At 37.4% G+C, this 24,589-nt stretch overlaps 1 protein-coding gene across 21 annotated transcripts in view; it reads right to left on the reverse strand.

Moving 5' to 3' along the window:
* Positions 1-24,589, reverse strand: part of nbeaa (neurobeachin a) — a 102,227-nt gene that overhangs the window by 42,068 nt on the left and 35,570 nt on the right. For all 21 annotated transcript variants that reach the window (XM_044140048.1, XM_044140047.1, XM_044140050.1 and 18 more), the window contains exons 4-13: positions 20,439-20,534; positions 19,603-19,724; positions 15,009-15,135; positions 14,072-14,191; positions 13,079-13,225; positions 6,462-6,659; positions 5,241-5,374; positions 4,702-4,810; positions 3,729-3,881; positions 1,962-2,130 (exon numbers count right to left, since the gene is read on the reverse strand). In XM_044140048.1, the coding sequence (XP_043995983.1) occupies positions 1,962-2,130; positions 3,729-3,881; positions 4,702-4,810; positions 5,241-5,374; positions 6,462-6,659; positions 13,079-13,225; positions 14,072-14,191; positions 15,009-15,135; positions 19,603-19,724; positions 20,439-20,534 (1,375 nt within the window). The remainder of the gene's footprint in view (positions 1-1,961; positions 2,131-3,728; positions 3,882-4,701; positions 4,811-5,240; positions 5,375-6,461; positions 6,660-13,078; positions 13,226-14,071; positions 14,192-15,008; positions 15,136-19,602; positions 19,725-20,438; positions 20,535-24,589) is intronic.

A 24,589-nucleotide genomic window follows, 5' to 3' on the forward strand; every position in this document is an offset into this window, starting at 1 on the left:
CCCAGCAGTCAAACGGCAATATCAGCAAACAGAAAAGGGAGCCAGACAGTCACTTGATTAGAAATTCCAAACGCTCCCTTGGATCTTCCCGTCAAATTTGTCTGTTGCCATGGTGACCCCAGATGCGCACTCACAGACAGCCGCAGGTCCGGGGCTAGAAAGAGGTTGATTAAAGTGAGGGCATGCTCTGACCTTTTTGATGCACCAATTCGTAGCAACGGAAGAAGTTAAAACTGTCTTTTTCACATTTCTTTTTTAAACGAGGACAAAGAACAGCCACCCTGTTCTCACAGAAAGCATGAAAGGATACGTTAACAATTCACCAAGTATGAAATATTTTTACAAAGGCTTCAGAGGAACATTTAGTCTTTTGAGGACAATTCCTTCGTGTAACAAAAAGAAGATGAATGAATCATCTGCGGCTAAAAAAAATGTCTTCTTTCTCAGAAACACTGAATCATTTCTACCGTTCCTTTATAAGTCGTTTTGGCCCAGGGAGAAGGCAACCACCTTTTCATGCATACGTCGATATGGAATTCTGTTAATTGATTCAAGAACAATCAAGAGTTCTTCACATTGTGGAATAAAACCAATCTTTGTCTGAGTGTCGCAAAGGTTAAAAAGCACTAGAATAGTTTCTCAAACCCTCCTACACACTGAATGATCACATTTTAACTCCTCATCTTCTTTTCTGTGTTACTGGACTGAGTTGAGTGTTCAGGAGTTAGGGCCAGTGATTCATGTGACCTTAACAGCCCTATTATTAACCTAATGGCCCCATTAGTGTGATTATTGTGACTACAATTCATAAGCTTGATCCTTCAAACTCATGTTAAGAAGTGGAGCACCTTCTAACATTTTAAGATTGTTCTTTTTCAGAGCATCACATCCATGCAATTCTATACTATAGATTGATAGGAGGTTCTCAATTTAATACACCTTCAAACAACATTAAAAAAAGGACGTCTCAAGAAAGGAGTTTTAAGCAAGTTTAACTTGGTTTAATGAATTAATTAGCATTAGATCTGTGACTGCTGTGCTGCCATCTCACAAAATTGCATGGAAATTAGTTGAATAAATAAATAACATCAAAGAGGTATATAAAAACTTGTACCAGATCAAGTTCAGAGGAGGGTCATTATAGCTGCATATTTTGATCTATGAGTTCATAGTAGCATGAATCATGGCTTGATGAACAACAGAGTCATACTCTGGCTAAAAGGTTGAGCTGCTGCTGAATTGTATTCCTCAGGAGAAAAAGTCTGACTGGGTGAACAGGTTTCAGAATCTGTCCAAAATCATCCATCCATAGTGTCCATCCTTCTTTTGAGCTTTTTAAATAAGGTGTTTTGTAGTTTTTAATAGTAGTGGAAATGTTATAAACATAACATTTTTAATTTACAGTGGTGGTTGTGGCATGGATGGATGATACATTGAGTGATCCTCTCCTTCGCACCCTTTGATGAAATAAATACCCACTTCTCCAACAAAGCTCTAACTGGATTCATTGTATATTATTTTTGTTTTGCCAAAAATAAATGTCAATAGATGTGGTATTTAGAGATATACGGTATCTGTAAACTAGATTTCCATTTAGATACAGATATGGACATATATTTATATCTGAAGGTGAAGCTAAAGCAAGATAAATGTAAGCAAATAGAATAAAGATTTGATAAATTGCCACTTGATTATTCTATAGATGTTTTAAAAGAATCTCTGTTCAGTGAAGAATTGTTTAAAATATTGAAACGCTGTCGTTCAGAAAAAAATATTTCAACATGCAACTGACAGATCACTTTTTTTTTCTCTGAAGGGATTGTGGCGCCCCCTAGGCCATGTTTGCCTAGAGCACTGAGCCAAATTGCCCAACTGAAGACGGCTTGAGGATAAGGCAATAGTACATTAAGATCACGTCCTGTTCCACTTAACTTAGTGTTAGGTTTAAGTTGTGAACATACCGAGTCCTTTGGGGGTGATTCCGCTACACTCCAGAGGGTTTATAGCCCAGTAGTAGTACTTCAGAGTGTGCATCAGCTGCAGGACGGTGCCGACGCGGCGAATGGTGGTGTAGATGGTGGCGGTGCCGATGAACTCTGACGACAGGTATGTGTAGAGGGACAGCTGGACCTATGTAGGAGCAAACAGTCCATTCATGTCGCACACATCGATACACTGAGACCAACAAAAGCTGCTGGATGAATAAATGAGCAAAATGTTTATTACAGTTAAAGAAAAATGCAATTAAACTGTACAAAGACAAACACAGGGAAATGTGACAAACAACTACCTCTTCCTTTATGCATTAATATTTCAGGGTCTGAAATGACACATCTATCCGAGGAGCTACTTTCAATTCCTGACATTTAAGAGGGAGCCTCTCTCTTATTATATATTTGCTCCTTCATCTCTTCCTTCTGTTCCCTTTCGAACTCTCCTAATATTCCTTCAGCCAATCCTCGATGCACATTGGCTGAATTGAGATGGCTCACAAACCTCTGAGCTCATTACAGCAGCCACCATGCTGAGGGCCGGCCTTAACAAGGTAGCTCTATTTAAGCGGATGAAATTAACGCTGGGCCACGGCCTGACCACATCACATCAGAGATCATCTAGGCTGGGGAGCAGACTCAGCTGCCTTAAAAAGGCCTTCAATGCAATACTTTATATTACATTTCACACACTCAACTGTTTAATCTGCATATATTTTGCACAGCAAAACAAAATTTCTGATTTTCTTTTATCCATTGCTGTAACAAAAATAATTGGTTTTCTTCAGCAGGACACTGTTTACCAGTAATCAGGCTTTTTGGAGACATGAGGAGAAACTTCTTTCTGTGTTTCATTAAGCCCCAAGTACTACCAAGGTTAATCTTGGCATTAATCAGGGTAGCAATGACACCTTGAGAGGAGGAAAATATTAAAGCTCAGTGGGAGGTAGAACAGAGGTAAGATTTGACAATTACATTTTGTGTGTGTGTGGGCACGTGTGTGTGCGCATGTATTTGCTCTTGCTTTTTACATTTCTGATGCTGGCCTTATTATCATTACTCTCGTTCCCTTAATTTCTTTACTGGCATTTGAATGAAGGGAGAAAAAAACCCAACAAATAATTCACTTTGATCCGCTTTGTGTTGACAACTAGAATCAATAAAGGAAACCCAGTGCTGGATTCTTTGTTTCTCCCAACCAACATTAACTAATTGTATTTTGTCTCTTCCGTTTTTGATCCAACTTGCCCCGGAGTGCAGCTCAACTGCAAGATCACCTCTTAGGGTCAGGGAGAAGTTTTGCGAATTGCGGAGGCATGAGCAAGAGAGCCCTGTGGGAATGCCATGGTTTCTCACATCTATTTCAGAAAGAGAATAAGAAAAGAGGAGCTGCACATCCCCTCTCTTCTCCTGGGGTCTTTTCAAATGTCACATTTCCTATTTGTTTCCCTCGCTTGCATGTTCTGTCCTTTCACAGGACGGAGAGCCGGCCCCTCCCTGCACGTCCTCCGAGCTCATTTATTAAATTACTGTAAAGGGTAATGGCCGCTGAGATGTCAGTTTGGCGTTTCCTCTTTGTTTGTTTCAAGCACAATCTCAGTCAAAACATCACAGAGAAGAGAATTAAAAACTACTTTGCTGTTGTGTTAATTTCTGTCTCTCTGCCATCAGTTTAGTAATCTCTGTTTCATTTTTGAACCAAAGTACTTGAGGACATGCATACAAAGACAAACAGACCTTGGCAGGTGTATGTATCCAGATGGCAGCGTTGAAGAGGACATGGTCACAGAGCTGTTTGAGGAGTGGCGCCCCATGAGGTAAACCGTCCAGATACTTTGCGAAAGACAGGAACTGCTCAAGGACTGCCCTGGTGATGTGAATCCGAGATGACTGCAGGAAGAAGGGCAAGTATGAGCTGTAGCTTAATTAAATAAAGATGTAGGTAAGGAAACAAAGTCTATTTTCACAATCAATGGTTGCAAAACCCCAGTCCATTGAATCTTTCACATTTAGCCAAATTACAATCTCAAACTGGATTTGCCTCTCTGAAATAGTTATTATATTCGATATTAATCGATACTGCGTTTTGCTTGAGTCGTAGCTGTCCATCTTTGGGGTGTGTCTCTACCAGCTTCAAACATCTAAGACTGAAAAAAAAGCTCCAGCTTAGTCAGATTGAATGGAGAGCATCACATTTTCAAGTTTTGCTACAGATTTTAAGATGCATTTAGGTTTGGACTTTGACTGGGTTATTTTACAAATTTTGGATTATTTGTTAAAAAAAAAAAGAAGAAGAAGAAGAAGAAATCTGAAATTTGCAGTGTGAAAAAGAAGAAATTCACATTGTAATGTGCCAAAGTTTCTAAAAGACCAAGGGTATGAATACTTTCCATAAGCAATTACCATTCCTGATAATGTTTTAGAGGCAGATTATTATGGAAAAGAATCAGTTATATCATTGCAAAGGTTCAGGTATTTTTTTTATTATTTCACAATATTACTTTCATCTACAAGTGGAAAAAACAAAATAAGAATGAGTTTATTTTTATTCAGGATAAATAGCTTTGGCTAATAATGAAGAGCTATTTGTGGATGCTTCAAGAATCTTGATGAATAAAAAGGAGGTCGCAGTCAAAACCAAGGCTTCGCTTCTTATTAACAGAACAACAAACAAACACAACTTGAAACCAAAGGAGGCCATCGCACTGACCTTCTCCAGCAGGTACCCAATCACCAGAAAGCCCTTGCCTCCCAGCATTTGCTCCTGCATGGCCACTGAGCTTTTCAACAGTTCCACCAGGAACGCCAGCAGAGTCGCGCTGCAACATAGAACAAATTGAAGAGTTTAAATGCATTTTCTACTGTATCAAGTGGAGAAAACATGATCCATGTTCCCATCATAGCTCCTTCATAACTTATTTTTAATACGCAGCTGTATTTTCTCCCTTATCTCCATCCTCCTGATGAAATTAAATAAATAATCGGTCTGCAGCTGACATGATGTTGAGAAGCTGCCTGATAAAGTAACATCATTAAAGACCACATGATGCAGTGCTATCAGGAAGATCTTAAAGTCAGAGGAGGACGGATAGTTTGGAAAAGAAATCATTGTCCTCTGAGGAAAAAGTGCCCCTCCTATTGCCCTTTTAAACTAATATTCCCCACTTGCCTCCAGCGCATCTGCCTAATATCAGATTTCATATGAACATAAGGTTCAATTTGCACTGTTTTTTTTTGTTAATGACTTACCAGACTGTGGTGTCCACACTGCTGTCATTGAGCTGTTTGTAATCCAGCTGAGCGAAGAGTGGAAACAGGACCTGGATGCCTCCTATAGAGTGGATGGCACTGTGGATGGAGTGGGTAACAATGGCCTTCACATCCTGTAGGACAAAAGAGTAGTTAGCTTCACAAGTGTTAGCCACAGGGATGTAAAGGTGAACAAAACAAGCCTAACTTGCTGCAGAAATGTACTGTTACAGCAACAGTTCTGGTTCTTCAAAATAAAAGAACTTATTCTCACCTGGAAACATGCTCACTGATCTTCCACTACCAAATTAAATCATAAGTTGAAAATTGCTTTTAATTTACAGCTGTTCAGGCCATGTCTGATGTTAAATTTTGTTTGCTGATTTGAAGCAACAACAAAGAATAAATGCAGATAAAAAATAAAAAAATCACATTACCATATAGTCAAGGACAGAGGTTAATACTGTCATTTAAAGAAACTTTATTTCTTCAAAATGAAAGGACTTCTTATCTTGGAAATTTAATATTTACATGTGTTTAACATCTTTGGGTTCAATTTTTCTAATATTTAGCTTCTTCCATAGATTCTCTATCAGGTTTTGTTGGGATGCAGGGCTGACCACTCAAAAATGCCCATATAACTTCTAGTCAGAAGAAACATGTTGGTAAAATTACCTGTCGTATGATCACATCTTTTTTCTTCAAAAAGATAAATAATCTGACTTAGCAAGAGACGACCCCATTTATTTTGCTGATTGTGGTCTCTTACACAGATCCTGTGTGACATCTTTCCAATATACTGCAGGCTAATTTGTAGAAAGAAAATATTTTTTTAGCTCTAAGAATATATCCTAGATCAACATTTTATTTAAAAAGAAATCCAACTATATCAAATCTAATAACCCAAAACAATAAAGCTTACTAACACTACAATTTGCTTCAGGATACGTTTCAATTGCTTTCCATGTAGTGAAGTGTGTATTTTTCTATCCATAATATTTAATATATACTTTCTATAGAAAACCACTTAACTTCTGTTAGAAAACCAAAATAAACACTACAGCTTTTGCACAAATGCTCCTGAAGTGGCAGTGAGTCAGCCTGTGTCACAGGAGCCTGATAATCAAACTGACATGCTGGTTTATTTTTGCTTCATTCATGCTTTCTTTGCACTTTCTGAAGGTGTAGGCTTCCTTCCTACAGGATATAGCTAAATCTGACCTGCAGCATGAGTGCATGTGGTGAGTGGACAAAGATGGAGGGGTTTTCCCTGGGTGAAGACTCCAGGCAGAGCTGGGCATCCGTCGCCTTGGCGTTGTAGGTGAAGGAGATGGAGCTGGCTAGCTTGCCGTCATACAACACCTGCTTGTGGTGCTCAGCCAGGTGGATGTCGCTCTCCGACTTGAACTTGAAAGTGCTCTGTGGAGACGGACATAATAAGAAAAGCTTGAAAAAAAAAACAAACTTGAAATCAGGGAGATAAATGAGTTGTCAGGAGATGAGATAAGTGCGGGTGTGTTTCTGCGTGTACAAGTTCAACACCCAAAATGGAGTCTGCTTAATTGCAGCCGAAGCCTCGTGTAAACAACACAGCATTATCTTAATGAACACAGTGCTAACCCGGGCACTAATTCAATTAGCACAGAATAAGAGGCAGAGCGGGAGAGCGTGTGTGTGGGAAAGAAGCACTCAGGGATCCAGATTTATCTCTTTGTAGTCAGTCAAGATGACAACCCACAAAAAGATCAACACATTTGTAATCCAGTCCCAATATGTTAAATTATATTATCTTGGCCAAGATTCTAAGCTTCTATAACAGAGGTTATAGGGCTTAGACATGCATATACGTATATTGCTGTTTATGCACAGATAGTTGGAATTACTTTACAGGTAGCAGTTTATGTGTTTGCCCATTTCTATCTATTTCTGTTTGCAGAGGTCTGTGAGTTCATGCATCCTGTGGCGTTGCTGGTGCCTTTACACATTTGAAGCCCTGTAGACAAAAAGGCTCATGAGTTGCATGCAACCCTTTGTATCAGCTCTAGGCGGGAGGATGTTCTCCCTCTTCCAGCAGCTGAGTCTCCTGGTGCCTTCCTCAGCCTGACTGCACAGGAAAGCCCCAGGCTGCTGAGATCTCCAGGCCCATGTTGTTCTGAACCTTTCATCTGAGGTCTAGTGTGAGATTTGAGCCCTGAGCAGAATGCATGCAGTAGTAAATGTAACATTCTTATCCTCATGCAAGCTGACTTTTAAAATACATTTGCACCCCCTTAGCTGCATCTGCAAGAGCAATTAGACATAGTTGCAAGAGCCTAAGTTAACATTAACGCACTCACAAACAGGATGCTTCAACCTTTATATTGAAAAGGTGTGTTAAAGAGATTAACCATTAAAGATTACCAACATAGCCATGGTAAGATGCAGTGGTAATCCATCACAAAAACAAATAAAGTGCTCTTCGGCTTAATTCGAAGGTTAGTGGGCCCTCTATACACAAAGAAAAAAATACTGAATAGCCTAAATGTAAAATTAATACACTTATTAAGATGCACATATTTTGCAGAGTAAGCCCATTTGCTGTGCAGCACTTATAAAATTTGTGCAGTTGTGGCCCTGCAACATAGCCCTGTATTTATGATACCATACTGAATTAGAGAGACAGAAAGGTGAATGTGTAAAAGAGCTTTGCTGACTCTTAAAAGGCTTAAGGATGCCACAGAGGATTTAAGAAGATAGGAGGAGCATGCAAGAAATTTATTTTTTTTTTTAAACGTGAAGTTCTACAGAGCAGAGATTAAAGACATACGAGTCCCAAACACACAGAGGAATGAATGTGACAACTGCCACCTTTTTCTGCACCTGACAGCTGCAGCTATGGTACAGCAGTGATATCAACACACACAAACACAGACATGCGTTTGATCCATTCAATTCAGTCTGCCGCGCCTCACTGTTTGCAGAAAATAGGCCAAAAGCTGTAAATAAGCTTTCCAGCATATGACTGAAATGTACAAGTTTACTTGAAATTTAACCATTAAATATTACTGCAAGAGCAATTAGACTTTCTTCAAATAACTGCTTAGGTAAATTCAAATATAACCTTACAACAGATGCCACAGAATTGTATTTTATGTTGACTCAAAATTTGCAATTACTTCATATTGTGTCAGGTCTCCAAAGAACATTCACATTCTTATCTGTGTGGGGCAAAAAACAGAGCAGCCCACCAGTCATTATAAAACCATCTTATTCAAGAAAAGTACCAGGTTTACAAGACAGGAGATGTTTTTCATACAATTTTGTCAGGATTAACTGAAATGCATCTAAATACGTTTTGTGCCAAATTTCAAACATTTTGATAACAACAGCAACATGATAAAGAACATGAAAACATCAAAAATGTCAAGAAGAATTTTGCTTATTGTGTATAGCAGAGATATAGATTTTTATAGATGAGGCCAATATTTCTTTTAATTGAGGTAGAAAGAACAAAAAAAAGGTTCTTTCTGGATAGAACCTTCCATACTTTTCAAGAATTCTTTATAGACTACTGCAGCAATTGTCTGTGCCAGAACCACACCCACTTAACAGTTCTGTCCAATCACACAAAAGTTGATGAACACCACACATGAAAAATGATCTGGATAGATCTGGGTAATGTATCAAGAACAGGCACCAATAAATACCAAACCAGGCTTTCAAGAATAAAAAAAAAACATTGTTCTGTTCTGGCCTGCCTGGTTTAGGTTGTATGTAAAATTAATTCATTAAAATCTTGATAAAATCTTCAGAATTTTAATTGATCAAATAGCATTGTCATAGGATAACAAACAGGTTTCACTGTATTGAAAACCTTTTTTTTTTTAAATCTGTGTAGGCAAAAAATATTTTGCTGCATCACTGCTATGAATGTGATCCACATACACAAACTCTGCCACCATAAATGTTAGTATATGTATAATATTGTTGTTTGTTTTTTTCTGGAAGCATTTTTAAGTATTTATTTTACTTGATCTCAATCCCCAGTTTTACCATTTCTATCTAACACTCTACCTCCTCCCCAACTTGTTGCTGAGCAATTCCAGCTCTGCCTACATATTCCCTTGTTTACAGCTCTGCTGTTTGAAAAGTCAGTGTCACTCAATGTCTAAGTGCAACAAAACATCTGAACTTATATAAATACAATACAGGTATACAGACAGACTGGATGGCTTCAATAATCATGCAGTGGCCAGATTGTTGGCGCTGCTTTAGTGAGAACATCTGGAGCCTTGAAGACAGCAACCGGCAGCGCTTTCAACGACACGAGTTGCGAAGCACAAACCAAACAAACCCACACACACACACGATTTCATAAACTCAGAGAAAAAGATAGAACAGCTCAGGAGCTTTCCTTCAGCTGTAGCCCACACAGGAAAACAAGATGTTATGCTCCATTTTCTTGTGTCATTAGGGGAGCGTGGGGGCCTTAAACTGCACACGCAGACATTCAGCTCAACATAGTGTGTCGGCCATCATAAGCCGCCACAAATATGAAGACCACAGGCCTCCTCGCTGAGCTGAAGGCTTGTTCAGCAGAGCAAACTGTCTGGCTGCTCATTACTGAGGAGTAACACTGACAACGGCCAAGGCCAAGAGGATGCATACAGTACAGCTGCAAGGGTTACACGCTGTACTTTGAAGATTCAGCTCTCCTGAACATGAACTAAGCAATACGTAAAGCACACGTACATCATTCATGTGGAACCAAGATAACAAGATGTTACCTAGATTAGGGAAGGAAACTAGGTGACACAAACTGAGTCTCACTGTTATCATTCTTGAACCAGCTGGAAAAAAAACCCACGCACTCATCATTACTGTACCAGCACGGAGGCCCTGCGTCTTTGAAACAACCGAGCCATTTAATGGTCTCTTCTGGGCATCTGAGAAGGCCATTCTGCACCATGCAGAGAGGCAATCATCTAACTGATCAGTCTCGGGAAGCTCTGGGCTGTGACAGAGTGCAAAATCAGTATTCATAGAGTAAAAAAAACAGAGGATGAGCATGTAATCATTAGGAGGAGCATATGAGAGATCTAGTCTATAAAATATCTTTACCCGTAATGTGTTAGATCAGACAGTGAAGGTAAAATGTGCAACTCTAGTACAACAGACAGTTTCTATGTGAGGCAAAGGCTCTAGTTCATTGAATAATCTGTAAATCATCTAAATCTGTGCTACCTTTCAAGTGAAGTGTGATATATTCACTGCTGTCAGATGTCTAATAAAAATTTGCTTTAGTAAAATGCTCCTAAAACATGTATAAAAGAATTCAAAAGCCAATGCATACAGAAGTCAGAGCACAAAAAAAACATTAAGACATTGTTAAAACAAAATACAAAAAAGAGCACAAATGTTAAAGCAAAAGCTAAGACAAAAAGGCAAAGGAGTTACTGAAAGAGTACTGAAAAAATATGGCCAACCAGTACTTTAGAACAGTTCTCATATTTCCCACATGTCTCCAGCAATTTCACATTTCTGATCTTGTAGTAGAGGTTGACTATGTAGAGACGTTCCTGTCAGGTACATGTTACATTATATAATAAATGATTTAATAGAATAATATAATGATACCCTCTGCTTTACATTCTCTCAGCAGAGTGGGTTCAAAGTCTGGTTAAATTCAGTTTTAACTACATACAACTGCTGGTTGTGAAACAACTTTGACTTAATGGTCTTGCCGTAGAGCGGAGTTAGCGTGTCAAAGCTAAAAAGTGGCACTTAAAATAAAAACAGCTATTTCTTCCCTCAGAAAAATATATGTCTGATTATTTCACTATGGTTAGTTAGTATTTGCTTATAATGTCTATATTGAGCCCAATGCTAAGCATTAGCAATGAATTGGACCGTCCATTTATTTTCAATTAGCATTATGCTAGCAGCCTTCGTCTTACCTTTTGCAACATTACTTCACATATTAGCTGTGCTAGGAAAGTAATATGACTATATACTAAAACATGGGGTTGAGCATACGTGCATGTTATTTATATGTTCGTTTACTATAAAGCAGGAAACAGGTTTCTCATTTCATTAAAACACTGTTCATCTAACCAAACAGTGAAAAATGTTCAGTGAGGCCAAAATAATAACCTGTAACTTGTTAAGTAAATATGTTTCTAAGGTTTACATTACTAATAGTGACAATAATTCAAATTATTACAATTTATTTACTGCTCCATTAGTCTATAATAAGCAAAGGGGTATCTTCTGATTTTTGTGGATTTGTTCTGAGGCTGTGCTGTAATTCCAGCAGCTTGTTGCACATCCACAGCTTCATATGGATGCAGTCTCCTGGTGCTGAAATCTTGACAGGTCTGGACACCTTCAAGTGAAGGTTGAAAGCAGCTTGAGGCAAGTCTGCCAAAACAAGGAGAAAACAGCTGGCGAGATGCTCTGGTCTCTCATCTTTCCCTGATAGCCAGGCCAAAATGGCCTGGAATACGATTTTTAGAGCTCACGGTTCTCTGCACCAAACAGCATAAAAAGCTCTGATGCTATATTCTTTCCTATAATTTGTGAAAGTCCATGTTTACGCTCGTAAAAAACATAAATGTGTATCAAAAATTATTTGATTGCACTTAACAAAAGATAATCTCAGTTTTTCTAATTAAAGAGCAGATTTAATTCAGCAGAATTTTTCTTTGCGTTGCTTAGGTGACAAGACAGTTAAGAACCTCTAAAATTTATTCTGTGGGGTTTCCTCTGATTATACAGCTGTGCATTTTCACATCAGCAGCTGCAAGATAACACATAAGAGTTTTTAGAGTTCTTTTAGCATCTTGCTGCCAGCTTTCAAGGTGAAAGTTCTTTAGTGGTCAAAGTTGGAAGCCAGCAGTAGTTTTGAAAATAGTAAACCGTTTTTATACCCCGCAAAGACTGATTAAATTCTTTTACAGAGAACTTTAAATTACTCGCAGTGATAAGCATTACAAATTTCTTTCTGATGGCTTCAGTCAGCTCTTTTCATCACCCAAAATGTTTCTTAACTAAATGTCTTAGGTTTAAGCAGGACAACTCTCCATCAATAGTAAGCAATGATGTTCCAATAATATCGGTTGTGATACTCTTCTGAGTAATTTGAGTCATTTGTTAAAAGGAGAAAAAAAATTGACAGTGCACAAACTTATTCCGCTCTATAAATTATTTTTTTTTGTTACACTCATGTTTTTTGAGAAGTGTGAATTAAGTGGGATAGGTTAACATTAAAGTGATACAAAATGTTAGCAAATCAAGTTCAAGCTTCCTGAAGTGGAAGCAATGAAAAAATAGGCTTTTCCATACTATCCTGAATTGTGACTGCACAATATTGTGAAAACATTGCAGTAAAAAACCTTAATGAGCAATTACATTTTTTTCTCTTTATTGCTTTGTGATGCTTTTACTTATAGAGCCTAACATTCTGCCTTCCTTTCATCCTCATTCTTCTTCTCTTTTTAATGGTGCAGACCATCACACAGTAGATATGTTCTTGTGTTTATAGATGTGTATATTTAGGCTTTAATGTATATTTATGCAGCTTTACACAAAGAAAAATTAGAACATAATAATACTGAATAGGTCAATTACCCAGACAATTAAATTAAAAGGGTATCATAAGTTCACAAACTTGCAGTTTCTCTTCTCACCATAGCCTATTTCTTAATAATAACTAAATTCCTATGAATTAATAAATAAATATTCAAGATCCCCAACAGCAGATTCAGTATTAGAGGGTGAGTAACAACAATAAAATTAAAAAAAAACTCTGGGATATGTGCCTCACAATTGATTCAGTGTGATTGGATGTATTAATGTACCTTATAACCTGGACCGAGCTGATGAATGGCAAAGATCTGAGCCGGGTTGAGAGCTTCACTGAAAACATAAATGGCTCCAAGCTGGCCACAGAAGACTCTGTTCGCATCTGCTGTCTCTGATGAGCCCAGAAAGCACTTGTCATAGCTCTGGAAAAAAAAAAGAAGAAGCAATTTAACCATTATGTATTTAATAACATCACGGTGCAGTGTCAGGTTTTTTCTTAAATCTTGTACATTTTTCATCTTCACTGAAAGGGCCTTAGCTATCTGCGATGGATGGAGGAAAACAGGAGAACTTGTGATGGCTGTTGGTTTTCAATCTCTTCTCCACCAACTTCACTATCACCTTCTTCTATGTGTTCTTCTTTGGTCCACTCGCCTCTCACCAGTGACATCCTTTTAATACTCCTTATCACAATGAGATCTTTCCTGCTCCGCTGTTTAAAAATGATGACATACGTTTTATCTCCAGCCTTCAAGAGAAAACACACTGATAGGATCAGTGCATTTTGAGACCTGTTCCTTCACCTCTCTGGAGTTTTTTTGATGAGCTGCACAAACCATGTGCACAAACTAAAACACTTTGCCTCGATGCCAGAAAATGTGTGTTCTCCACCCCTACGGTTACAGCAGCAAAAGTTGAAAACCTCAGAGGAAGGAAGCATGAAGGGCCACGGAGAGGTCAGGCTACCTGTCCCCTGCTAAATGGAAAAGTTGGAAGTTGGAGTTTGGGCGAGTTGTGCTGGAAAAGAGCCCAAGGGCAACTCTCCTGCAGCTGGCAAGCGCAGAGGGCACACCTCAAATGTTTGCCAAGATCACAACATGAGGGGAAGCTTGAATTAAAGCCAGAGCAATACTCAATTTCAGAGCTTTATCAGAGGCACTTCTTTGAAAGTTAAAGATGTAAGTCTATTTCTTTGGCTTCTATTAAAAGAAATCTAGTCACGAAAAAGTGTCTTCTATGATATTAAGCAATATTAATAATGTACTTACATCATTAGTGTTGACATGCCATGCCATGTCGCCGTAGGAGACCAGCTGGCCGTTGACATAGCAGCGGATCTCTGAGTTTCTCCAGCGATTATAGATATGGACGATGCTGATCATGTACCACTGAAAAAATAACACATGAAACAGTTTGATTTGCAAATATCATTCAATGATATCTGGTCATCATTTAGGAGGCATTTATTCAGTCCAAGTTGGGTAATATATTAGAAAGAACACTAGATACTATGTAAAATCTGGAAATACTAATATCTTCCAAACTATTTTCTTTTCCACGCTCGTCTAACCTGGAAAACACAGCAATAACCCCATTAGTCATTGCTCTGCATTTGCTTCTTGTCCAGTGTGCTCATTTCTGTCTTTTCAGAAGTAAATATTGTTACTGCTGAAAACCTCATACCGAAGCTGTCTATGACTGCAACCTGTTAACAATGATTACAATTTGTTCAATTCTTTCAATAAGCAGGGCTAAAATTTGGCCAGGTTAATGAGGGAGCAAATGTCCATCCAAACATTACCCCCTTCCCAGTACACACATGAACATTAACCCATGCACCAGCCACACAAACGAGGGTGACATACAAATTGATCAACTGGAACCACTGGGAACTTTGTTAGGCTGTGCCGGGAAACCATTGAGTCAGCAAATCCTACAGAAGGCCATCTCATCAACAGAATGTTGCGCTTGTTTCCGTGCACACGCAAGGACTTTGTGTGGGTGTTTGTGTTTAGGACAGCAGCAAACTGCTGACAGCGTGGCAGAGGGGGCCTTAATTGACAGACCTTATCAAGGCTTATCAACATTCGCAGCAAGTGCAGAGAGAGATGTAAGAGCTAGAGAGAGCAGGAGAGAGCAGGAGCACTCCTGCCGCTGCCTAATCGAACAAGTGGCACAGGATTTCCAGACTGCGTGTTTCCTTACCTTACGTGGCTGGAAATCGTATTTCACACAGTGCTGGAAGCCTTTTCCTTTGGACTTCAGGGATGTCACGATGAGACAGTTTCCCACAAAGTGAGCAGAGTAGCCGATTCCTTTACTGGTGCGAAAACTGTGGACGAATTAGAGAGATTAATTTTTTTTTTTTGTTGTTGTTTTAAGTTCAACAAAAGAGAAAGTTAGAAAAAAACAAGAAACTGAACACATTGCAAATAAAAAATACAATAAATGTGTAAGAATTTCTAGAATTTATGTATTATGTTTAATACTGTGGAAAGGTATTGCCTCCTTAAAGATTTTTTCTGTTTTTGCTTTTCTTGTTATCTTTAGAAAATCTAATTAATATATAGCCAATTAAACTATGGCTAAACTGGAATATAATTATTTTAATAAAAAGTTTTAGAAATAAATTCATGAATTAACTCATTACAAGCAATGTTTGATTTAATTTCACGAGCTACACCCACAGAATAGAACCTGCCGGGCAAGTAGGCTAAAAGATTTAAAATAAAATTTTAAAAAACATGTGCCCCAATCTAAAGAAATTTAAAACAAATCAGAAACAAAGACATTGACAGCTATCAGTCTTTAAAAGGGTTAAAAAGATTTTAGAATTCCAGCAAATTACAGTGCAAGCCATAATCCAAAGTGGAGAAAACGTGGAGGGGAATTTTCCCCTAAACCGCCTAGCACTACCAAAGATACATCAAAAGGGTGGGTGGAGGGGTCAGGAAAGAAATGATAAGAAACTGCTGTGACAGAATCACAACAAATTCAGCGAGCAGTAGTGGGAAAAAATCTCCACAGGGATGTAAAATACTCATTGACAGTTATAAAAAAATTCACAATATCTTGAAGAGGAAGGTGTTCACATAAACAAGACTAATACACAATATTACCAAAGAGAAGAGGGAAAATATCAAGCTAACTAACAAGGCGTTTTGCTCAGCTTAGAATGTATGGATGAAACATCTATACAAGTGCAGGTTGTAAACAGGGTTTACAGGATGAAAGTTGACAGGTATGATGTTCATGGCCCAGGTATTGATTTATATATTAAACTGCTCCACCGGATATGTCTGCTTGTAGATAAAGATGTTCAGCTGACCACAGCACAGAGTGCAGTGATGTGTGAGAGGTTATAAATGACGGTGTCTAACAGTTGTAAACAGCTGGGTGATGCGTCTAAATAAATATTGTCTCCGTAATAAGGGACAGGTTGAAAAGTGGCAACAAGATGTTTTCTGGCACGAGCAGAAAAACAAGTTTCCAAAAATTTTAACCAAGGCTTTCAGATTATTTCATTTGAATTTAGAAGTAGAAGCGAAAGATGCTGCAGTTGGTACCACCAGTTCTTAGTTTTAGACAGCAACTACTTTAAAAAAAATCTTTATTCAATTAGTTTGATATGATATGAAACATTAAAGTGCAACAAAGCAAAAATCAGAACAAACATTTTTTAAGAGGGGAAACAAATATTTAGGATTAACACCACCCACACATCTTATTTTTAAAGCCAGTGACAGACAACTGACTTTCTGAACTTTTTTTTTTCTTGCAAGAGCACCATGGGCCGCAGATTACAATTTCTTAACATTACTAATCCCTTTTCCCTTCATTTGTCCCCCATAATATTTATCTTCCCACTCTCGTTACATCCACGTACAGCGCAGTTTTACAGCTAAGACACATTCCTCTCCTAAAATAGGCCCAGAAGGATCACACGCGCAAGCAAAGCCGGAGAGCAGATATAAATCCCTCTCGAGCGAATCCCTGGTATGCATTAGGAGTGCGTTAAAGTGTGTTATCGTGGTCGTCATGCAGCTGCATGGGCCGCTGTCAAACATGCTGCTTGAGTAGCAGCTGCATCTGGGGGAGGATGATAAGACCCGGGCCAGAACAGAGGAGGACGTCCTCCCTCTCTCACTCCATGCTTACCATGACAACCTGACAAACGGTTACTAAGGAAACAGGATTACATCCTAACACTTTACATGATTAGAGCTCATCTCTGCGATGGTATCCTTCCTTCAGGAGATTACCTCCTGGTTCATTTTCTTTAGTTTCTTGGTGGTAATGGGTTTAGGTGAATGAAGATGCTGCTAGTTAGCTTCACAGATACAAGAGGAGGAGGGTAGATGTCCAGAAAAGAAGCTCAATTAAATAAAAGGTCAAAACTAATGAGGCTTTACACTGGCTAACATCTTGCTCTTACAACACCAACAGAGAGGCGAGCAGAGTCCATAACTGCACAGCAACCAGAAAGCAATGAGCAAGATTGTATGTTCTTATTGTGAAAATTATTTAAACACATCAAGAAATATACCTACCTTTTAGCTCACATGGAGCGTCAGAGGGCCAAAGCTAATGCTGAATCTATTAACTAATACTAATAGATTTGAAAAATTCAGCAAAGATGCTAATTGCAGTTACTGCAAATATACATAATGTTTAAAGAAAAGATTTATAAGTTTTGTCAGCTAATGAATATACTGGATTAGCATAAAAATTCACCATCACAGATTTATGTTATGTCCCTGGTCATCTGAGTTGTTTGTTTTTACTACATATATCAGCAATGTAGATCATTGAATAAGTTGCTCACCAATATTATTGTACACTTTGTAACTAATGATATAGGGCTATTTTTGTTTTATTCTATTCTAAAACTTTCCTTTTAGGTGGTTGCAATGAATTCTTTAATTTCTGCAAAGTTATCATGCTCCACAACAGTAACAAACCATTGTAGCTCAGCTTTATCCCAATCTGACATGATTCTCATATTGTATGTTTTTGGATCCAAATAAAATCCATATCCATCAGATTATTCCTCCATCCCTAATTCAGCTACTTGTTAAATTGTTTTACAGATATACTATAGTTATTATAGATACTTCACCAGGTCTCAAGGTGTATAATAAACTGACATGATCATGCCGATACATCACATAAATAGCAGACACTATAAACTATATAAAACGTATCCCACTGCAGAAATACTTGAATGTGTTTGAAATAAGTTTTATACCTACTGAAACAAAATTACCGTAAGGCCTATGCAGTGCAAATGTTTCCATACTTCTTCAACTTAGTTTCTTTTTGTATTATTGCAACCACAAACTTCAATGTTGTTGATGCAAGCCCAAGCAACTTTATTAGCCCAAGAAAAAGTTAAAGAAGCTTCATATAAATTTAGGTAAAACATACAAGAAATTTTTATCATTTTTAGTTCTTTGTGTTTGAGTATGTTTTTTACTTTGCAGTGAAATGTCTTGAGACCACATTTTTTGTTAATTGGTGCTATATAATTAAATTGAAGCATTTCAAATGTCTAAAATTTTCCTCAACTGTCTGAGAATTTCTCTATATTTAATCATTGTCCTCCAAACTCCAGCAGAATGAAACGAAATGCACAAAGAAAGAAGCTAGTTCAACACTAACAGACAATAACAGACTAACATACACAGAAGTCTGTTCACTGACAGAAGTCTGTTAGTGTTTCACGGCAACAATAATTGTCCTTGGTATAGTGGCTATTAAACTAGATCATTTCTAAACTAAGCCAGACAGAAATTAAAGTTTTTTACATTCTGTTATTATTCTTCTTAAACAAATTTATTCGAGTTCATTAGGGAGTCATAAAGAGCTGGGTTAAGTTATAAGTTATAAATGGCTTGCTTAGACATCTTGTGAATCCCTGCAAAAGCGTCTCTCAGTTAAAACCAGAGATTCTATCAAAGATATAAAAGCGTTGTCTTGTGTTCGTTCTGAGCTTGACTTGACTTTCTTCAACAATTTATTTCATGCTGTATTTAGTTAATATTTGATAAACGAGATCAAACAAACCCAGGACGTTTAAACCCAGGCTTTCTTCAGTCATGCACTGCTAGATGACCATAGTAATGACAGGAAAATTGAAAAAATTAATTAGAAGTTTCACTTAATGATCTCTACAAGTAAAAATAATCACTGCAACAGTTTTTAGCCTTTCTGGTCTTTTTCTGGCTCCAAGTGAAGCCAGTATCTCTTTTTGCAATACTCTCATCTTTTGTTGAAGAGCAAGAATAAACTAAACTAAAATCTGTTGACTACTTTAGATGATGTGAAGAAATCAGACAATTTCTGCTTTGTGCAGCATCTTTTCCTCAGCAAACCTTCTTTCAAATCGGACACAATAACCGATCCAGCTTCTTCATTCAGCTGCAGGCTTTTTCATTATTTGACGTTTGAATCCTCAACAACAGAGGCCAGTTAGTGCACAAAGAATCAACACTTAAAGCAGTTTTTTTTTTCTTATGACGATAAAGAGACTTGTAGAAAATCAATTTTCTGTGTCTGTAAAAGGACAATCACAGAAAATATAAAACAAGCATATTAATGTTCTTTGGTCTTTCACTGTGAGCAAGCTCATTTGTAAATATGTTAGAAAAAAACAACGATGTAATACTATGAGCCTAACAAAAAGGCAAAATTAAGATTTTGAGTTTTAAAACCATTCATTGTCAAAGATTTCCTTTTTTTACCAAGTGAATAAAAGATTTCCTTTAGCTCCAGTCTCAGTACATGGTGCTAAACTCACCAGTAGAGGTATGGTTTGTCTTTGTCCACATTGATGTTGTTGAGTGGATCTTGTCTGAACCAAGTGTTGATGGTAAATCCGTTTTGGTACGGCCACTTGGCAATTGGTGGCAATGCTATAGCCTGGTGGAGAATAAGCACATCAGAGTTTACATCAATGTATAAAAAAATGCAATGTGGCATTGAATGATTAAAAACTACAGGCAGTTGTTAAAAGGCTGTGTCTATGAGATGTAAAAAAATTTAAAACTAATCCATAATAAATAAAAGTAAAATGTTTTCCCCTTTAGTATAAAATATACCCTGAAAAAATTAATAGAGACAAAGACAAAGGTGTATGAGGAGAAAAAGTAAACAAAAACAAAAAGGGGGCCAAAATCTGGTCACATTGATACATAAACCTTTAAATTAATCAATTTTCTTTCATACAGACCTGATATTATTGATAATAAATCTGATTAATTAATTTTGGTAGAAATATATAGAAGCATATGCATATTTGACTGAGTGGTAAAAACTACATTTACTTGTAGTTGTCTGCTAAAAAGGTAAAACTGAAGAAGGATTTTATTCTTCATCAATACATTGAGTTGAAGGCAACAGCTATGTCAGCTAAAGAATGGATTAATGAGAGAAAAAAAATTACATTATGGAACAGTCTATTTAATAGGGTTATGTACAATTTTCAATTTCCACCATGCAATTAGCATTATTATTGGATATTCATTGTCAATTTTTGGTGTAATAAAACAACTACAAACATGCTGATGTTACACATAAATTGGAAGAACTACTTTCTAGCTATGTAGGGGCAGAAAGAATCTGTATGTGTCTTACCGCTGCACTGCGTCCAGGGAAGTTGAAGAAGGTGTCGGGACCGTGCCTCTGAGGCATCTGGTTCAACACAGACAGCAACTTGATAGCATGTCTAGGCTAGGAGAGGAGACAAGAAAGTAAGTTGTTATTACATGAAAAATGCTGTGCATCAGAGGGACAGTAAAGTGAGACTTTTAAAAAAAAAAAGAGGAAAAAAAGAAAAACGACTCTGTGGCTTCACATCTCTACCACAACCATCCCAGATCAATAAGTCTTCAATCACCGGCTCCCTCCCCCGATAACAACCCCTCAATACCATGGCGCCCCTTAATCGATCTGTCCCCAGAGAGGACTGCTGAGGGAGGAGGAATTGGAATGGACGGGGAAACAGGGGGAAAGTGGATGGACTGACAATAGCTAATGGACAGCTGAGGTACTGTGAAATGGCTGAGGGTATGGACCACTGGTCAGACAACAGAAATGGCTGACGGTGGTTGTGCATGAGCTTCACCAAAGGATCGATTAATGAGGAAGGAAAAAGGCATTACAGGTGGAACTCAATAGCTTAGAATATAATAGAAAATGTATTTTTGGCAATTCAATTCAAAAATTTATGATAGATTTATCAAACACAGTGATGTATTTAAACTGTTTAGCTCTGTTAGTTTAAATCAGGGGTCTCAAACTCCAGTCCTCGAGGGCCGCAGTCCTCGAGGGCCATAGTCCTGCAACTTTTAGATGTGCCTCTGCTGCACCACACCTGAATAGAATAATTAATGCTCTGGAGAACTGATATACACAAGGTGGAGGTAATTAAGCCATTTCATTCCAGTGTTTTGTACCTGTGGCACATCTAAAAACTGCAGGACTGCGGCCCTCGAGGACCTGAGTTTGAGACCCCTGGTTTAAATGATGATGGCTAACAGCTAATAAAAACAATACTAAAAATCACTTTCAGAAATAAAAAATAGAATAACATGAGACTGATATCATGACTAGCCGTTTGTTTCTGGAGGGGAAGTGGAGAAGGGTGGTCATGTGACGCTTGTTTGGTCACGTGACAGTGTTGGTGATCCAGCGCAGGATTGTGGGAAGTTTAACTGAAGCAGGGAAGCGGAAGTTAGCATTGTGGTTGTTTGTTTATTGTGTTGAAAGTGTATTGAAATCTATATAATATAGGTGAATATTGGTTATCAGCCGTAACAGTAATATTAATATCATATATCGGTACCAGCTTAAATGTTGATTTGAGTGCGTCCGTTATCGATACATTGTGATATAGAGGCAGTCAGCCTGTAGCTCTACTGTTCTGTTGCCTCAATAAACATCCAACATATATTAAGGTCCTTTTTCTCCTTGACCTACATAAAACACCTCTAAATCTAGCTTAGGAATGGCTTAACACAAGGAATGCAACCTTTGCAGCCATTCCCTGTATATGTTTGTGTGTGTTGGCTTGAGCTGCAGCCCAGGCCTTGTGAATCTCTCCCAACCTTTTGAATGAGTCACAGTCCTCTCAAAACTGTTGTTATCCCTATTGCTTGTGTATTTTCTACTGCATTTTTTCCTTCTACTCAATTTTCAATTTATGTGCTTGGATACACAACTCTGTAAACCAGGAACTTATTTAGAAATGACCTTTTGTTAAACAACAAACTTGATAAACGTTTGATATATTTCTGTATCAAAATTTAAAATTTATCCAATTTAATAATTCTAATTTTCTAAGATGCAGTATTTTGGGTTTTCATTAGTTTTAAGCCAAATTCATCAAAATCAACAGAATGCAGACACTTTAGATGCACCTAACTGAGTGTAATGAATTTACATGCGCTCCACCTTTTGATTAAAATCTGTAAAACAAATTAAATATTTGATTATATTCTAATTCACTGATGTGCATCTGAAGTTAGTGACTCATTTGCAGATCTACTACAGCAGTGTTTCCCAACCCTGGTCCTCAAGGCACTGCCCTGCATGTTTTAGGTATTTCCTTGCTTCAGTGCAGCTGATTTCAATTGATGACTGATTAACAGGTTGAATCAGGCACATTAAAGCAGGGAAACCTCTAAAACATGTAGGACAGTGTGCCTTGAGGACCAGGGTTGGGAAACACTGTATACAGTAATGTGTGGAGAAAGAGGATTTTAAGTTTGCATTGAATTCTACAGGATATTTCAATGTTTGTGAATGTGAATGACCTGCCTTTCTCCACGTATGACTCAACAAGGACAACAATTAACTGTGTATCTTGTTCTACTCGTATTTCGGAGTTTGCAAATACCTAGAAAACATGTTCAGAATAGTGGCTGATCAGAAGTGGAATCACCAAAATAGACAAGAGGACTTTTGGAAAGAGAGGTGGGAGGGCAACCAGGATTGCATCTACTTTTACGGGAAATCTGTAAATATACAGATACCTAAAAGTCCTGCGCTGGCAGTTTTCACATGGACTTTCATCTCATAAAATCATCTCTAAACAGCTCAGTTTTAAAGTATCCTTTCTAAAACGGGGAAACCAAGTGACTGCAACCTAAGATAATCAGTAAACTACAGGGAGCAGTTTGGATTACGACAGCAGGAAGCCAAGCTAATCTTAAACTAATCACTTTTAGTTACCAGCACCATGAGTGTTTGTAGAGTAGCTCTAACTATAACAAATACAAAATGACAAGCTTAGGCATTTTAAGATTAAACACATGAAGATGCAAGGTGCAGAAAGTTCAAAATATGGAGAATTCAAACTATTTTCAAAGCATGCAAAATACTAGAGTAAACAAAACTTTCTGTCTTTATGTCTGAAAAGTTTCTCTGCCGACTGTAAAGAGAGTTCTATGAAAGAGATGCGATGGTTAAACAACATGTCAAAAGGAGAAAAAAAAACAAAGTGTTCCCTTGAATTAAACCAGTGGAGCTGGCTTGTGCTTAGAAACTGAAAATAGTATCTACATGTAAAGAGAGTCTGAGTATATTGAACTGCACTGACTGTTTCACCTTCACACCTGATTGGGCTGTCACTGCTTTTTTCATCAAGCTTCTAATAGTCTAACAGCAATAGCACAGTCAGTTCTCGCTGCATTGATAAAGTCAATTACAAGAGAGTGAGAAAAAAACATCACTGAACAAAATAATTAAAAAATACCTGAAACATAAACAAATTACCCATGTCTCTATTTCCACTCACAAATCAATGCTAACAGATATATACCACAAGCAAACACGTTCTATTTTATTCAAGTCTATTAGCACAATAATCCCCTTAAGTGACACCCAGACTAATGACACCACAAACTCCTGCCGTATAATTAATCTCATTTGGACTAAATTTAGCTTCAACCACTATTGTAGTTGGATACAAGGCTAGTAAAATAAAAGAAAAATCTAATTTCAAGCCAAAAGAAATCAAAAAGGAAAATAAATAAAAACAAAAGAGGAGATAAATTGAAGAAATAAAACATATAAAGTAGTGTTTTGACAGAGACAATTAAAGAGGTCATTTTTCAATAAATTAACAAGTTTTAAGTTAGTATATTCAAGTTCCCCAACACAACCAGGAGTAAATCTATTATATACATAAAGCCATTATTATAAATAACCTTTTATAAAAATACTGATATGGCATCTTTGAAATGACTTCATTTCTAGTCCTTCACCTGCCATCACCACCACAACTTTACCTTTATAGTTTATGTTGACTGACTTATTTTATTTGACGCTCAATGAAGGAACTGCGCTTTATCATTTCTAAGTATTTAGAAGAATTAAGCATATAAATTTGTTCTAGGTCTTGCTAGTAAAATTACAACCTTGAAAAGGGAAAAATTGGTGCAATTAAAAAGCGTCACTCAAAGAAGACTAAATGCTTTTTGATGCTTGAGAGGATTTTCAGCATCTGGATTGACACTTACATAAATATCAGAAAACAAACAGCGACAGCTCCTTTTGGAGTCCCCAGATTTAAAAATGTTTTATATAACTAGCAGTTCAAATCTCACCAACAATTACCGGACATCAGAAAATAAACTTATTTCAATTAAATGAAATTTACATAAAATTGCTGTATTGTTATTTGTCAAGTTAATTTAAAAACTGGCATCTACATCTTATCAGATTAACATGATCATTGACATCACATCTACTTTTCTTAACTACACATTTCTGTATTTCTGTTT

The sequence above is a fragment of the Gambusia affinis genome, linkage group LG15, assembly GCF_019740435.1.
Source record: "Gambusia affinis linkage group LG15, SWU_Gaff_1.0, whole genome shotgun sequence".
Classification (NCBI taxonomy): Eukaryota; Metazoa; Chordata; class Actinopteri; order Cyprinodontiformes; family Poeciliidae; genus Gambusia; species Gambusia affinis.